Source organism: Strigops habroptila, chromosome 12 (genome assembly GCF_004027225.2).
Source record: "Strigops habroptila isolate Jane chromosome 12, bStrHab1.2.pri, whole genome shotgun sequence".
Lineage (NCBI taxonomy): Eukaryota > Metazoa > Chordata > Aves > Psittaciformes > Psittacidae > Strigops > Strigops habroptila.
Window position 1 is genome coordinate 5,191,348 of NC_044288.2, and position 17,323 is coordinate 5,208,670.

The 17,323-nt window shown below is 49.3% G+C and overlaps 1 protein-coding gene across 1 annotated transcript in view; it reads left to right on the forward strand.

Moving 5' to 3' along the window:
- The first annotated feature begins 357 nt into the window (after window positions 1-357).
- Window positions 358-17,323, forward strand: part of EPHA10 (EPH receptor A10) — a 39,954-nt gene continuing 22,988 nt past the window's right edge. The window contains exons 1-2 of the mRNA XM_030504821.1: window positions 358-436; window positions 1,693-2,362. Of these exons, the coding sequence (XP_030360681.1) occupies window positions 1,759-2,362 (604 nt within the window). The 5' untranslated portion in view covers window positions 358-436; window positions 1,693-1,758. The remainder of the gene's footprint in view (window positions 437-1,692; window positions 2,363-17,323) is intronic.

Below are 17,323 nucleotides of genomic sequence, written 5' to 3' on the forward strand. Positions count from 1 at the left end.
GTCTGCCAAGGAAACTCCTGTTTCAAAGCAGCCACTGATATATTCCAGTTCCAGGACACGCACGGTACCGCTGCAGTGGTGTCAGTGGGATTGTCCTGCAGAGTCCCTTAGGAATGACCACAGCCTTCCTGGGATGTCACCCTCGTTAGGTCAGGGGGTAATGGCATAACTGAGAGTGCAGCCTAGAGCTCTGCAGCGGGAGTCCTGCTCCGTGCTCATGCTGGTGGAGCTGTGGTGGGAGCTACTCCCCATGCTCCAGGACCTGACTCACATGCCAGGAGGGGTGCACAGCACCGAGCTTCCCAGGTGGATATTTACAGGCATTTTCTGGGTCAGTGAGTTTGCTTTCTAACGTGTCGCCTTCTCTGCAGTTGTCCTACTGGATTCGAAGGAATCGCAAGCGGAGCTGGGCTGGACCTCGCACCCGTCGAACGGGGTAAGTGCAGAGCTGGGGCTGCCTTTTGGTGCTCTGTATTGCAAGTCCTGCAGCGTGAGCTCCCTGCTCACGTGGAGCTGGTGGAGGGGGCTGGCAGCCATGGGGTCACCTCGAGCTGGGGGTGTACGGGCAGCTCGGCATGAGCTGTTGTGTTAGTCAGCACCAGGCACATTGAGGAGCGGAGCACGGGTTATGTGAGCAGTGTGGTCAACGTGGAGTGCCCCCTCAAGATGAATTTTACACTCCTGTGATAAGCAAATAAATAGCAGCAAGTTAAAGCTTTGTGTTGTGGCATGAGCTCTTGTGGATCAGCTCAGCTCTTGCAGGAGGGCTGTGCCTGGGGTGGGATCGTCAGCCCAGCATCACGTAGGGTTTGTTTGATCAGGTCCTTGCTTTGCTGCCAGGGTCAGTCTATAACTGCATTCAGGAGAATGTGTTGGGAAACTCAGGAGTTGTGCTGCTTGTGGCTTTGGGTTCATTTTCCAGAATGGAAGCAAAGTGTTCAGAGGGAGTAGTGCTAGATCCTGGAGTCATCTGTGTTGCCCAGCTGTTAGTCTGCTGAAGAAATACTATTTTGGGTGTTTTTGGCAATCTTGCATAAGTTTATACCCAGAAAGAATTGCTTTGGGACGTTGCCAGGTCATCCTTAAGGCTGCGAGGGTGGAATCATCATTTCACCGATCAGAATCTCTGCTGGTAACTTTGAGGAAATACCATTTCACTTGTAGTCAGAGGGTTTGTCCTGTTCCAGCTAAAACTTCCCCTGATAGAGAAGCTGCTGCTACTCTTCACGGAGATATTTGTCCTTGTGTGATGGTGTGACTGGAGTCACATCTCCTTGGCCATCTTTGACTTCTCTGGGTAGCCCAGTCCCATCTGGCTTTACGCTGTGTGGTAATGCTGTGCAGATGCTCCTTCCTAGGGACAGCATATAGAGGATAAAGGCTCTGGCTTCTCAGCAGGTGATGTGTCCAGTTTCATATTAGAGTTTTCTAGAAGGTCTGATGGCAGTGCCCTTGTTCTAGTTGTGTCTCCATGTTTGTACCTCTGCAAGGAGCTCAAGTGTTAGGTGGTCCATCAGCACCGCTGTGCTCCTACAGCTTGAGGTTTTGGTGGGCTGAAGACTTGTAGTGCCTGTGATATAACGGGCTGTAGGTGGAGAGTCTTGTAGTGGTGGGTGTTTTTCTGCCAGGGCAGCTGGTTCTTGCTCATGGCAGCTCACGAGCTGTTTACAGTCCTTTGTGTTCTTTCTCCAGTGGGAAGAAATCAGTGGGGTGGATGAGAATTACAAGCCGATACGCACGTACCAGGTCTGCAATGTCATGGAGCCAAACCAGAACAACTGGCTGCAGACAGGCTGGATTGCCCGGCGCGATGGCCAGAGGATCTTCATCGAACTGAAGTTCACCTTGCGGGACTGTAACAGCATCCCTGGCGTGATGGGCACCTGCAAGGAGACTTTCAATCTGTACTATGTCGAGTCCGACTTTGACCTGGGCCGTAGTGTCCATGAGAGCAAGCACACCAAGATCGACACCATCGCTGCTGATGAGAGCTTCACGCAGGGGGACCTGGGTGAGCGTAAGATGAAGCTGAACACCGAGCTGAGGGAGATTGGGCACCTGAGCAAGAGAGGCTTCCACCTTGGCTTCCAGGACGTGGGTGCCTGCGTGGCGCTGGTCTCCGTGCGAGTCTATTACAAGAAGTGCCTCGCTACTGTGCAGAACCTGGCTGTGTTCCCGGACACAGTGGCAGAGACGGCCTTTGCCACTCTAGTGGAAGTGAAGGGCACTTGTGTTGCTCACGCCGAAGTGGATGTGGATAATCCCCCCAGGATGCACTGCAGCGCTGAGGGCGAGTGGCTGGTCCCCATCGGGAAGTGCACGTGTGGTCCTGGCTTTGAGGAGAAGGACGGGGGATGCAGAGGTAAAGGTGGCCGTCGGTGTCCTCTGGCAGCTTTTCTTTGTGTCAGTCTGTGTTGCTGCCAGGCTGCTCCAGTGCTGGAGCACAGCTCACACAAGTGGAATTGCCTTTTGTCAGCAGTATGATTCTTTTAGCTGATTGCTGCTCCCAAGCTAACAGCCAGACCTTGGTTTGAAGGGTGGCAATTGGGTAAATGGGGTGTGTTGCTGCTAGCTGCTCTGCAGCACGGTGTTGGCTGGGCAGGCGTGCCAAAGCTCTGAGTACCGTCAGGCATCTCCCGTGGCTTTATCTGTAACTCTAAAATTAATCTAGAACATTAATATCCCCTTTGTTACGCTTTACACACGACTTAATAATTCAGTGACTTTATAGCTTGTGAGGTTACGTTTAATGACAGCTGTAAAAATGGATATAACCTTTACATTAACGGGTCTCCCTCTAATGAGCCTGCTGCTGCGACCACTTTGATCTTGCTTTCAAAGGCATGTGAGAGCCAGGCGTGGGATCAGCCCTGAGGATGGGATCCTGGCTGCTGTGCTCCTCCTGTCAGAGCAAGGAAGCCTCTGAAAGTACTGTGAGGGTGCTGAGGCGCTGGCACAGGGTGCCTAGAGAAGCTGTGGCTGCCCCATCCCTGGCAGTGTTCAAGGCCAGGTTGGACACAGGGGCTTGGAGCAACCTGCTCTAGTGGAAGGTGTCCCTGCCCGTGGCAGGGGGTTGGAGCTGGATGAGCTTTAAGGTCCCTGCAAACTCAAACCGTTCCATGATGGTTAGATCAAAGGAGAGAGGTGCTGGGCTAAAGCCTTTTCCCAGGCACCTTCCCGCTTCAGGCAATGGTCAGGACCTAGTCCTAGCTTAGTGTGGACTCCATTGCTTGTGCACCGAGCTGGGTGCCAGCACATTGGGTGTGCATCTCCTGCCCGAGGAAGGGCTGTTCCTCCAGGGGCTTCTCTTTTCTGGAAGGTGTAATTAGCTATCAGTCATTAACTGGCAGTGCGCGTGGCTGCCCTGTTAGTGAAGCTCGTCTGGGGCAGAGGAGAGGTCAGACCATCTGGGACCTGCAGGAGATGCTTTCTTCAGTAAGCTATGCCTGAAAAACCCTTTGCTGCCCATGCCTGGTGTCCAGGTGATACCTTGAACCTCTGCCTTTTAGAATCACAAGATCCCAGAGTGGTTTGGGTTGGAAGGGACACTTTCCACTTGACCAGGTTGCTCCAAGCCCTGTCCAACTTGGCCTTAAACACTGCCAGGGATGGGGCAGCCACAATTTTCCACCTGGTAGAAAACAGATGGAGAGGAAAATAGCTATAAATAAGTCCCAAACAGGTACCGCTCCCCTGTGTTTGAGGTGTACAGTACTGTAGGAGAGTGAGCTTTTCCTGAGGAATCAAGTCTGCGCTTCAGGAGCTACTTGAAGCTTTCCAGATTTAAGTGGTGACAGCTCTGCCGCCTTCCTCTGGGAGATGGGAAGCCTTTCCCAGCGCTCCAGGTAGTGCCTGTTTGCTTGGTGCCCTCCTTTAAGAAGACCTTATGAAAACTATCGGATTGAAATCTCAGCACTGCTCATTGCTTCAGTGGCTGCGTGGCAGCTCGCCATGCTTTTCCCATCTGTTTGGAGTGGGAATTTACATAGTGAGTCCCAGCAGGCTTTTGCTAATGTTTCAGGTTTCTCTGTGTTGAGTTTAAATAATTCATATTCTCTAAGGAAAAATATTTGAAGTAATTTAATGGACATAATGAAGTTTTCCCCCCCTCTCCCAGAAGCAGGTCATTAGTCACTCTCTGTGGAGCAGCGTCTGATGTCTGGTCAAATAGCACAAAATAAGTTTTGTGGGGTTGAAAGTTCTTCGGTTGGTTTTGGAGCCCTGCATTAGCACAGTGCAGAGTGAAGAGCTTTAAAAGGTTTCTGATGAAAGCATCAAGGGCTGTGGAAATTCTTCAAGGACAAAAGCCCTTGAGCTGGAGGCAAGTAAAGATAGTGTGAGTTTGGGAATGTTAAAACCAGCAAATCTGGCTGTGCTCTGGTGGTGGTGGCAGCTTTGGAGGGCTCAGTGGGTGCAAGTCCACTGGCTCCTCCTTGCCTGTGAAACTGCTTGGCCACAGCCTCTGTCGCAGCTCTTCTGGCCGTGAGAGGTTGGACCATGAGTTCATTCAAGGGCCAGATGCTTTGGGAAGCAGGGGCTGACCCTCACCCAGTGCCAGGGGTGGCTGGTGGTTCTCCAGGCTGCCTTGGGTGCTGCTTCACAGCTCCTGGTCCTCTCCCTTGTCCTTTAGTCTTCTCCAAGGACTTTTTGGCTGCCCCTGCAGTGTGGGTGTCTGTTCACCCCATTGACTGCCAGGGTGGCTCCATGTCCAGTGATCCCATGGGGCCTGGCTGTCGGCTGCATCCAGAATGGATCAAGGCTGGTGCTTAGGGTCAAGTGTGTGGCTTCTCTGCAGCAAGAAGGAGCTTTATTCCTTTATTTGCCACTGAACTGGTGAAGCTGTTGGAACTAAATCACAAAGCTGGTGTCCGTGTAACTGTGATTTAAGTGCTGAAATCATCCTGCCACTGCGAGAACATTTGTATTCTCACACTGAAATTAGGAGATGAGAAAAGACTAATAGGATTTACGGCACTGCTAATGACTGCTGCAAGAAAGCTGAGCCTTTTTACTGTCCATCTTCCTCTGTGGCACCACTTCTCTGAAGAAGCCCCAGTGTACCTGACAGGCTTCCATGGGTTTCTGATGAATCATTTTGGGGCTGGTTGAAATGCAGCCATCTCCAGGGTGGGACCGAGCAGCTTTAGCATCTGTTTAACATCTCCTCTCAAATAAGAGGAGAGGTTCTGTCACGGTAAATACATTTAGGCTGCTTTTTTTGTCTAATATATATCTATAGCCAGACGCTGGCCTGTGCTTACTCTGATCTAAACACTAAAACCTGTTTCCAGCAGATGCACACCAGGCAAGTGAGAAGTCCTGTTGCACTGCGGATGATCACCTGCCCATCCCTATTTTGTTTTCAGGAGGCTTCTCAGTACTCAGGTCTTTTTACTCTTAATTTCACCAGGCAGGAGCTGTGGCCCCTTCCTGCCATTTACTTTGTGGTGCATTGCAATAGCTTTTGTGTAAATGAAACAGTGATGTGGAGGATCTGTCTGACATTTGCTGTGAAGTTGTCTCTTTCTGCTTCATCTTTTCCATCCAATCCCTTGTAATATCTGCAAGGAGAATTTCAACAAAGCCCAAGGTTAATATTTACCAGCCAGATTTGCTGCAAATGAGACAACTTCAACCAGACGTTGAATTAATATGATGGAGACCAGGTTCCAAAAATAGCTGTCAGCCACTCTTCTTTGACAGCAACGTAAATTTGTGCTCGAGCTAAGTTTCCTTCTCGATTTATTTCCCTCCACTTCTGACAACAGTGGTGGGAGCTGGCTCAATGCTGCTGTTGTGCTGGGCAATGCTCTGCTTCCAACACTGGCATCGCCCATGCAGGGCATGCTGGCACTGCACTTGTTAGAGCAGATGATCATCTAATGGCTGTTTTTTCTTGCCTCCACAGGAATGACACCAATTTTAGGGATGAAATAGTTTCTATGCTTGGTCAGGAGTTTTAAACAACACAAGAGGGATATGGAGCTGTTTGAGTGAGTCCAGAGGAAGCCATGGAGCTGCTGCGAGGGCTGGAGCAGCTCTGCTCTGGAGCCAGGCTGAGAGAGCTGGGCTGGGGCAGCCTGGAGAAGAGAAGGCTCCTGAAGGGGAGACCTTAGAGCAGCTCCAGTGCCTAAAGGGGCTCCAGGAAACCTGGAGAGGGGCTTTGGACAAGGGCCTGTAGGGACAGGCCAAGGGGAATGGCTTTAACCTGCCAGAAGGGAGATTGAGATGAGCTCTGAGGCAGAAGCTCTTCCCTGTGAGGGTGCTGAGGCGCTGGCACAGGGTGCCCAGAGAAGCTGTGGCTGCCCCATCCCTGGCAGTGTTCAAGGCCAGGTTGGACACAGGGGCTTGGAGCAACCTGCTCTAGTGGAAGGTGTCCCTGCCCATGGCAGGGGGTTGGAACTGGATGAGCTTTAAGATCCCTTCCACCACAAACCATTCTAGGATTCTATGATTCAGCTGTGCAGGCTGCTGGGCCATCTAGTCTAGGTCATGCTTTGCCTAGATAGGTTGGACCAGGTGATCCTTGAGGTCCCTTCCAACCGGGGATTCCATAATTCTATAATTCTGTGATTCATTCTTATTTAAATGATGGGTATCATCCAGTTCCAACCCCCCTGCCATGGGCATGGGTCCCTTCCACTAGACCAGGCTTCAGTCTGCCCTGGGTTCATTCTGGCAATGTCTGTGTGAAGGACTTTGGGGCTTTACAAGGCAAGCTGGCGTGGCTGCTCCTCTGGAAACGTGGGGATAAGATGAAAGGCGCAAGTCACACTAATGAGAAGAAAGCAGTCTTTGCTAATGGGAACTGCTCGTGATACAAAATGTAGTGCACACTTGACACTGCGTTAGGCAAGAAATGGCTTTTCTGATCTACTGCGGGATTCGTCAGTGATCTGCTGAAAAATGAAGGACACCGGACTGCAAGTTCACTGTGCTCATCAGCCTGAGCTGTCTTATTAATGGCTGTAACTGGCTGATGAATCTAACACTGTGTGTAGTATAATTATGCTTTATGGCAGCTTATAATTGTTTCTGTTAATGAGGAGACAAGCTTTGCGACAGCACAGTCTGGGTTCTGTGGTGGCTCTTTGCTGCTGCTCTTTTCATAACCCATTTTCAGACTCACCCCCTGGTAATTCCATACAGGACTGTGCCCATGCAGAGGCCAGGCTGCTCCCTTCACTTCTGCTGCCATGGATGGGCTCTCGGGTGCTGCAGGTCTCCTCTGCATCAGTTTGTCCTTCTCTCAAAGCTCTCCAGCGATGCCTTTGCTGCCTGCCTGGGTTTATGTCTAACACAAATCGCCCTTGCAGTCACTTAAGCTTATAACTTCTTGTCCTAGCGCCAGTGAGCAGTGAGAACACTTCTCTCATAGCAGATTGTGCCTTGCTACAGATCTCAGGCATGTCAATAATATCTCTCCTGTGCTTGGTTTCTTGAATAATAGGGGAAGAAACGGGTAAGCAAAGCCTTCAAGATCATCCTGTCTGTTGTGAGTAGTACGTTTGAGGCCAAAAAACCACAGCTGTAAATAGCGTGAAATAGAGTAGTTTCTTCGTTGCTGCCAGCTATTACTTGGACATACACTTGGTCAACATTTTGAGCAAATTTAAAAGGAAGTCCTTGAGTTTTATTTTCCAAAGGGAAGTGCTACAACAGAGAAAGCACTTGCTTTTTAAAAAACCCTATCTTTCCATCTGTGTCCTGTTGTACCTCCCCTTTAGTGCTTGCCTTGTTGCTTCTCAACATCATAAGCTGTGTGTAGGGAGAGAGATCATGCTGATGTTGGACCCATTCATTTTACACTCATCCATTGAGGCTGCCCTGACGCGTGCCTTTGCCTGGCTGTGGTAAACCCGACGGCAGCGTTTGTCTCTTCTTTTCCTTAGGAGAGGGAAATCAATGGATCCATTCCTGTGTCCACAGTGAGAGATGCAGGTAGAGAGGGGGCTGTGCTAAAAGCAAGAGCCCCAGTCTGCTTTGGCAAAGGAGTGTGTGCTTGGGTTTAGTTTCTGCTTTGGAAGCCAGCAGTGCACGGTTTGGGTGCCCGAGGGGCTGTGGGCAGCAGCAGTGCATGGCAGCACCCTCCTGCCTGCACTACGCTGCCAGGCTGTGCTGGTGCCTTTCCTCCAGCCAGTGAATTTGCAGACATCAGCTTTAAAACCAGAAAAAAAAGAAGCCCCAAAGCGGTGGCCTGGCCCTGAGAGCTCCTGACACCATCTTTCTCTTAATGACAGCAAGTTCTGAGCGAGGCTGCTGTCCTTGCAAGTCTCAAGGGCTGTGTGGCTGCCTTGCGCATCAGCAGCTCGCTACTGCGAGGGGCCGGCGGGCAGCGATGCTCCTGCTGAGGCTTGGTGGGATGTGTAAGAGCAGTATCTGGGTGCAAGCAAAGGCCGTGCTCCCTGTGATCTGGGGAGAACCTCTGGGGTGGAAGTATGTGTCCTTACACCAGCCTGAGTCCCTTCTGTTGTGGGAATCAGCTGCTTCATTTCCCTAATAGCAGAGAGGGAGGAAGGAAAGCGTGTGAAGACCATATGAGCTGGAGGTTTGCTGAGCAGCCTATCTCCTTCTGGAAGATGTTTTTGGAAATAGAGTGTGTGTGTGTGTTCTGTATGGTCAGGGCTTGCTCTTGCTGGGGAAAAGTTTGGGGCAGCGGTGGGAAATGGTATTGGTAAGATGCTTTCCTCTGTGTTGCATGTGTCCCTTCAAGGCGTTATGTTACTACAGCGTCCTTAGATGGAAAATAAATAGTTCCATTGAAAGTTAGAGAAATTTAGACAATTAAATGACAGTATTTTGTCGTTTAGTGGTAAGATACCTCCTGAAGCCTAAGGCCTGCTTTCCTGTTTAAATACAAAAAAAGATGGATCCAAATGTACAGCGCCTGGGGCTTTTGATTTGTTTCATCTTTTATAGGTTAGCTTACAAACCTGTATGTGCTTCTGGAGTTTATTTTATCTTCTGAGTGATGCTTGAGTATTACGCATAATAAGTTTATTTTTCCTCCTGGGATTCTCTAAGTTGCACAAAGCACCAGATTTTACTCTCATCACTGATGCAGCCACCAGCATCCCACAGACAGACACGGCAGGGCCGGTGCTGATGTGCAGGTTTAGCAGCACTTGTCAGGGCTGGAGCTAGGCATGCCGTGGCTTCAAGGGGTAGTTGTGGGGTGGGAAATGGGGCTACACATCAAGTGGGGGCTGTGGGAGTAAATCCCTGCCTGTTGCTGAAGGAATAATCCTGGAGGAAATTCATACTTCGGTTTCCCTTCTGAATTATGGTTTGGCTTTCTCCTCTTGTGTCTGTGTTCTAGCAGGATGCGTCTGGAGCACCTTTGTGACCTGGGCAGGGTGGCAGTTGGAAGGCATGGAGAGCTTTGTACTAAATGAATTTGGAGCATCCACCTCCCCCCATCCATTAGCAGTAGCCTCCATAGCAGTCGTGATGTCTTCTGGTAGATGCTGCTTTCCATCAGTCATGTCTATGAAACCCCCATGTAAAATATGCTTTCTCTTCAGTCTCTTTTTGGAGTAATGATCAAGCTTGGAGATATTTATTATTCGGGATTGCATATTATATTACTGTTTTACAGTGTGTCTGATATAATTATGGCTATGGAAATTGTGGCAGAGCCAGACACAAATTACTCGATGACACTTAATTTTAGAGCAAACTACTCAGAAAATTACAAGCAGCACAATTTATTTGCCAAATTCTTGTCAGGCTTAAGGTTATAGATACCTGGCTGCTAGATGGACATGCATGCATGCTAGATGGACATGGTTATTCTGTTGTAATACAGAGGAAGCATCTCTTGCCTGAGGCTAAGGGAGTTTGGGTGAGGAGAAGCACTTGGTAGGACCGGGTGTGTTGAGGATGCAGGTCAGTCAATCCTTCACAGGGAATCATTTGGGGAAGTGGACGAGACACCAGTAAATTGCAGTTGGCTCAGTGGATGTGCCTGCTCTAGTGTGTCCTTGAGGAACATTCCAGCATAAATAGCAATGAGGTTCTGCCATAGCACTGAATTCAAGCAAATGTGTTCTTTTATATATTTCAAGATTGTCTTAATATTCTTGGGTATTTAATTTTCTTTTGGGCTAAATCAGTGAATTTAATTTGCAGCTATTAAGAGCTCATTGTTGGAGATGCACAAAGATTTAGCCTCTGGACGTAGGTTTTCATTTCAGTGCTCTTCAAATCATTTAACAGGGGCAAAAATTATAGAGTAGCATTGTCCTAAAGGTTTCGGAGATGCTGGGAATGTGCTGGACTGTCAGCTGCTGAGGGGTGTTATTGAAAGCCAATTACTAGAAGAAAAAAAGAAGTTAGCAGAAGACAAGCTGCTTTTGAATTCTCTTGAGTGGTGCAGCCCGAAATGCCCATCCTGGCAGGCAAGGAACCAAGGTAGGAAGAGCTGGAGACCCGATCCAGTGCCTGTATTGATTGCTCCTTCGCGCTGACTTTGTCCCTCTTGCTCAGGTGCGGAGATTGGACACGATTTCTTTCCCTTCCTCACCGTGGGGCTCTGTAACAGCATCGCTCTCTGCCTGCAAAGTATTGATTACAGTTTTTGCAATAAGACAAGGCAAGATTGCAAACCCAGTGTGGAAAGGGAAGACAGGAGCCTCTCTATTACCCAAGGACATTTGTTGATGAGGCTCTTTGACCAGCTCAATACACCACTGAAACTATATTTTGTCGGTGTGTTTTGTACAAGGTGCCCTGTCTGGTTTTGGGCAACTTGTCCTTGTCCGCAGACATTCCCTGACAGACATCCTTCCAGGATATCCATTCCAATGCTGACCTTTCTGTTCCTCCTTGGGCCTGCTGCCCTGTCCCTCCTCCTGCTGTGCTGGCATGAAGCACCTCTCTTCTTAAGCGTTGATGAAATGTTTGGAACATAATAAATAGTGACTTGCTTGGCTTAATAATGGAATTAAGATAGATGGAGGCTGGATGTGCCAGCCTGGTCCGGGGAGGGGTCAGCAGTAGTGATAGCTCCCGAGAGACACATAGAGAACAACTTCATATTTTATAGGACTGATGATAACAGTGAGTTTGCAGGGACATGAAAAATGGATGTCGATGCAGTGCATGGCATGTGCTGTTTACTGGTGGCCTGTGGTGCTTGAAGGGGCTGGGTGGACCTTTAGTGTGCCTCCAGTTATGTTAATGACAGGCACAGACACATCTATTCTCTCTGCTGCTGGGGTAAGATGGGGACTGGTGTACCAGTATCTCAAGTAAAACTGGACTGTGTGTCGGAAGGAAGGACCACAGGGGTGGGGTGAGTGGGAAGGGGGATGCTCTGCATCCTGTCTCCGTTGGGCAGAGGACAGGGCAGACCTGCCTGTAGGGAATGGCCATTTCCAGTTTGGACACCGACTTATCTAAGACCCTTATAAGTATGATGTAGACCTTTGTCTTGTATGTTTTCCCCCCATCCTATTTTGATGGTTGCAATGGCCAGTTTGACCATTGCTAGGTGAAGGTTGGATGCAAATCTAGGTGCTCCGAGTCTGTCCTTTGCCAGGAGGGTCTGTGGCTCTGCTGGGGTGCCTTGGCCCATGGATGCTGTAATGGTTCTCTCTGAGGCACCCGCTTGGTGTGGCTGTTAGTTTCCCTGAGCTGCTGTCTTTCCTAAACAGCGTTTTTATGAATGCCTACTTCAGCAGAGCGAATTAACACACATTAAAAGCAGATGAACTTTGTCAAATACAATTCCATGACAAAAAATGGAAAGGAATTGATTTTGGAAGACAACCGAGTTGTAGTGTTAATTATAAATGACTGTATAGGCGTTCTGAGTGAAACTGCAGGCGTTATTGATTCACGCTGGCACGCACGCAGCTCTCCTCCTGTCTGCAGGAGTTCAGCAGCATGGGGAAGCTCAATAGTGCTAACGCAGACAGTGTCCTTCGTGGGGTTGGTTTTCCTTCCTTCGAAGCTATCTGCAAGGTTTGTGGGTCAACAAGCTGACCTGAGACAGTTTGAGGAGGGGAAAAACAAGGCAGAACCCATCAAAAGCATGAAGAATGGAAGCAGAGGAGGGTGAAAACAAACCAACAACCTCTGATATGAAGAAAATGATACCAGACAGCAAGGAGGAATGAGTGTGGCTATGAGGGCATTGCTGGAGCTTGCTGCTGAGGCAGCAAATGCCTTCCACAGCCAGCGAGGATTTTGTCCTGCTGGTGCCCGGAGGAGCTGACCCAAGGCTGTGGTCTTCACTAGGCACTGATGCTAGTGTGAGTGTACTCATGCAGAGCTGTGGCTGTGCTGTGCACCCTTTCCCATCCCCTCCACCCTGCAGCATGGTCACTGCTGGACCCTCTACCTGTGTAACACACATTTTTTCCAGCTATGGAGATGGGCAGGAAGTATGTTTGATGAGTTTTGCCTGATTTTCTGTTAACATCAACGTGAAGTTGTCTGAGTTAAGTAGCTTTATTCCTAAATCTGTGATACAAAGCAATTTCAGCCTAGTATTTAATCTTCCATCTGTGCTCGTTCTCTTAATATTTCCTGCTAAGCTTCAGTATTTACTTAGGTCTCAGCCCCTTCCTCGCTGCAAAATGATGAACTTTTTAATTAGAAGAGACTTGTAAGCTGCAGGAAATAGGTTTTTTGGTTTTACTGGACCCTGTGATCTGTCTGGAGCAGTGTTGCCCCAGACAAGGCCAGGTTGGAAGGCGCTTGGAGCAGCTTGGTCTGTTGGAAGGTGTCCCTCTATGTTGCAGGGGGTTGGAACTTTAAGGTCCCTTCAAGACCGTGTATGGGAGTAGGAAAGTCCCATTGGACTCATTTGCCCTTGACATCTGCAGCATCTCCCCAGGATGCAGCCGCAGGTACGTGGTCCTCAGGCGAGCAGTCCCTGGGGTGGGTGGCAGAGGGGAAATACCCTTTCAACTTGGGATAGCACCTTGTCTCGCTCCCCATGGCTGTCTGCTCTTTTAGGGAATGTTGTCTTTTCCCTGGGAGGCGAGTTGCTGCCAATGCAGTTACAGCCAGATGTGCTGCTTGGCTCTGCTCTCAGGAAGATTGCATGTGGAAGCTGCTGGTCCATGGGGAGGGGGATGCTCTCTGGACAGAAGCTTTGCATTGAGCTGAACTGCTCCATGGGAGAACGCTAGCAGGAGCAGCACCTGGCCAAGAGGCTGTGGAAATAGGATTCATTTGGTTAAAAGCCATTTTTTCCCTTTCCTATGTGTAAACCAACACGCAGAGCAAAGCTGTGAATCCATAAGGGTCAGCTTCAGTCTGGTTCTGCAGTCAATGTGCTGGCTGGACCTCCAGACACCTGAGTCTTGTTCTTGGTCTTGTTTGTCTTGGATGATTTTGTGCAAACCATGTGGTTGTTCTGTCCCAGTTTCCTGCGTGTCAGTGTGGTTAATGTTTCCAAAAAGAAAAGTTAACTTAGTTGCTGGAGAAACCCACCACTGCAACAGTTGACTGTCATAAGTGCACAAGGCAGAAGGCTGCTGACCAGCTGGTAAATACTGCCAGAGTGATGGATAACTTCATTTTACTGCTGCATGCAAAATCTTGGCCATGCTTCACTTGAACAGTGAACTGTGATCATCAACCCTGGTGCTTACACAGCCTGTGTCCTGCAGTCAGGTTGTCCCGCTTGATGCACTTAGTGAGTTACTTGTAATCACTGTTCATCGATTAACAAGATAAAGCTGTGCAAGCTCTGGTGCCCTTTTTGCTGATTAATCAGGCGTTTTTTACACCAAAACTTGAACACACAGCTAACTGTGGCTTAGGAAATATTAAGATCCTTGCTGGTGAAGGAGAAGCTTCAGCATCCTTGGAGCTGTGACTCTGAGTCCCTAGCTGGAGAGGAAGGTTATGCCTAGGAGCCACTGGAGGGAAAATCTAGTTGGCAGGCTTCATGGAGCTGTGAGATAGAGATGTCTGAACTGCTGGGGAGGGCAAATCGAAGCTGTCCCATGCCAGCTGAGTAGGAAACCATGCATTTTGCAACTCTGCATCCTCAGTTGCTCCTGCTCTCCCTATGGCACAGACTGGGTGTGAGAGAGGACGTTGCCTTCTCTTGATAGAGCCATCTGCTCTTGTCTGAGGAGCTGTGCTGGATGAGTTGGTGAGAGAAAACCTTTCCCATGGGTGCATCACGCCAGGTAATCTGCCAAGCTGCAGCACAGATCAGTGCTGCTTGTTCTGCTACTGGTTTGCTCATGTGTGCATAGAGTGTTCTATTAAGGAGGGAATACGTGCTCTCTCTGTCAGTGAAACGAGTAAGGCATGCCTGGTGAACAGGGAGTAGCTTGTGTGGGCAGAAATGATGGAGCTGGAGAGAGGCAATTAATCTGTCTGACCCATCCTGCTGCTTCTCTTTGGCTCTAAGAGAACGGCTTATTGAATTTTATTATTTAATAATTAAGTTGCAGGAGTACCGGAGGACGAGGAGCAGGACAGAAAATAGCATAGGGGAAAAAAAAGAGAATTTCATTCTATAAATTGATGGCCTGATCTCTTGAGAGCTGTCACGTACCCACTGCAAAAATGAGCACTGCGAAATCACAGGGACACTGAAACCAGCTGGGGACCAAGAAAAACACTTGTAGGATGAGGTGGAAGAGGGTGGGAGTTTATCTGAGAAAAGAAACGGAGATGCACACATGATGCATCACATGTGCTGGGGTGCTTTTGTTCTCCCCAAGTGTAAGATGCAGACAAGCAAGGAACAGAGTTAACAGCAAACCCACCGGCTCCTCGTGGGATGTGCTCATGCGGGGTCGTGGTGCCTGTGTTTCTGGGAACTGCAAATTGAGGTGTTTTGTACAGTTATTAACTCACATACCTTCTGATAGACACTTCTGTAAACTTCTAGCTGTTAGAAATCAGGGAGGAACAGCTCAAAAGATCCTTCTAACTGAAAAAAATTCCATTTCCTACAGCGAGATGTCAAATTTACGTGGCTGTCAGGTTCACCTTTAAATCCGAGGAATGGCAGCTGTACGCTCAGGATTTAGCGCCCAGGTCCCATCCAGTTTGTAAACAAGATTGATCTGTTGTGTTCTGCCTGACAAAGGGTGCGAGCAGGCATCGCGCACCAGCATCGAGGCTTTGATGCAGTAATGAGATGGGCTGCTCCGTGCAGGGAGGGATGAGCAGGAGCTGGAGCCGCAGCAGATGGAGACTGCAGTTATGTGCAGCACTGAAGCCCGTGAGCCCCTGTCCCATCCTGGCTCTGCTCTCAGGGTGCACATCTCCCCATGTCCTCCAGCTACAGGAAGATGGGCTGGTTCTGAGCCCTGGCTCTTGAACCTCTTGGGTCACCACTCTGCAGAGCCGGGAGGAAATGCTTGTGTTCAGGGAATCATAGAATCCCAGACTGGTTTGTGTTGGAAGAGACCTTAAAGCTTATCTAATTCCACCCCCCTGCCACGGGCAGGGACACCTTCCACTAGAGCAGGTTGCTCCAAGCCCCTGTGTCCAACCTGGCCTTGAACACTGCCAGGGATGGGGCGGCCACAGCTTCTCTGGGCACCCTGTGCCAGCGCCTCAGCACCCTCACAGGGAAGAACTTCTTAATGTCTAATCTAAATCAACCTCAGATACAGGGAAGTATCTCTTTTTGTTATTTGGGCATGGCTGGAATGGGCCTGAGGAAGCCAAATCTGCTGCTTTCCACAGGCTTTGCTTGCGCTGGGTGACACAACAGCACAAGATCTTGTCTGGCAAAAGCAGGGCTTTTAGGCAGCTCTTGAAAGGTCTGTTATGTATGAAAAGGAAAAGTCTCTCCTGCGTGTGGCTGCTCTCAGCTCTGCCAAGCTGCTGTCTCTCATGTGCCAGCAGCCAGGGGATGAAAGGACCATTGGGAATGCAAACCTCGGCCACGATGCTGCAGTCCCTCCCCGTGTGTGACTGCACTCAATTCTAAGGGCTCTGTGGTAGGTGAAATAACCTCCCCTTAAATGCTCACCCATTTTCCACATCTCAGGCAAGGATCCTCTCTGCCCTGTGCTGTGCCTGGTGCTTTGTCCTCAGATCACAGCTGTAGCTGCCAGTTTTATATCATGCTAAAAATTAATGAACCAGAGTGCACTGGCATAATCTGCTTGAAAAGGAAGAGTCTCAGCAGCCAGCTCCTTAAAAATGATAAGAGAGGGACTGTGTGAGTGGAGCTGCTCATCGAGGAACTTTACAAGTGATTAAGTTTAAATATTCCGGGAGCTGATGAAGGGGTAGCAGACAGCAGCACCACAGCAAGAAGATGAAGAAGCCAAGCAAAACATGAGATCCAGCTGAGACAAGCTCCTGCAGAGGGGCTGCCAGCCTGAGGGGACCCCTGCGCCAGCTCCAGTCCCTCTTGCTGGGGACACCAGCAGTGCCAGACATGCACACACACACAAAAGGCTGTTCCCTTTTCAGATATTTTAAGGTCAAACTGAAGCTGTTGCAAACTCCTTTATGGAGTTTTACAGCCTTTTTTGTTGGGTTTGTAAAGTGGTAAGTCTTTCATGCAGCTTCTGGGTGTCCTACTAGGAGTACGGCTTGGAGGCTGCATGCTAGTTGTAGTAAAGATCAAGCAAATCCTTGTCCGGTGTGTGAGTTGTTTGTATATCAAAGGTACTTTTCAAAGGAAAAGGGAAGCTTGTGTGTGACCTGTAAAAGCGAATTTATACTGCTGCTCTTTAACTTCAGCACGTATCTGGCTGCCCACAGTGACTGCTTTATAATGCACAGTGATAGAGCTGTAGCTGCTGCTGACATGGCCTCATGACTTGGGTTTGTGTGTGAAGCTCTGGTAATGGATGAGGTCTCCAAGTTCTCTGTTTTCAATATCCCTGTCCTTTTGGGGTTGTTGCTGAGTCTTGCTGTGGCTCCAGTGTCATTTCTGCTTTGCTCACCTGACACCTAAACTTTAAGCCATGTGTTTTCCTCAGCCACCTCATCCCCCACATCCCTCCAGAACCTCCAGCTCCCTTCACTCTTTGCCCCAGCTAAGATTTCACCATTCCTCTAGCCTGGAAGTCATAGAACCATAGAATGGTTTGGGTTGGAAAGGACCTTAAGATCATCTACTTCCAACCCCCTGCCATGGGCAGGGACACCTCACACTAAACTGTGTCACCCAAGACTCCGTCCAGCCTGGCCTTGAACACTGCCAGGGATGGAGCATTCCCAACTTCCTTGGGCAACCTGTTTCTCACCACCCTCACAGTAAAGAACTTCTTCATTATATCTAAGTCAGCCCAGAGCTGCAGCATCCAAATGTCTCTTCTGGGTCAAACCAAAGGCACATCTCTCTTGGTGCAAGGATCATGCAGAGGCTGAGAGAAAG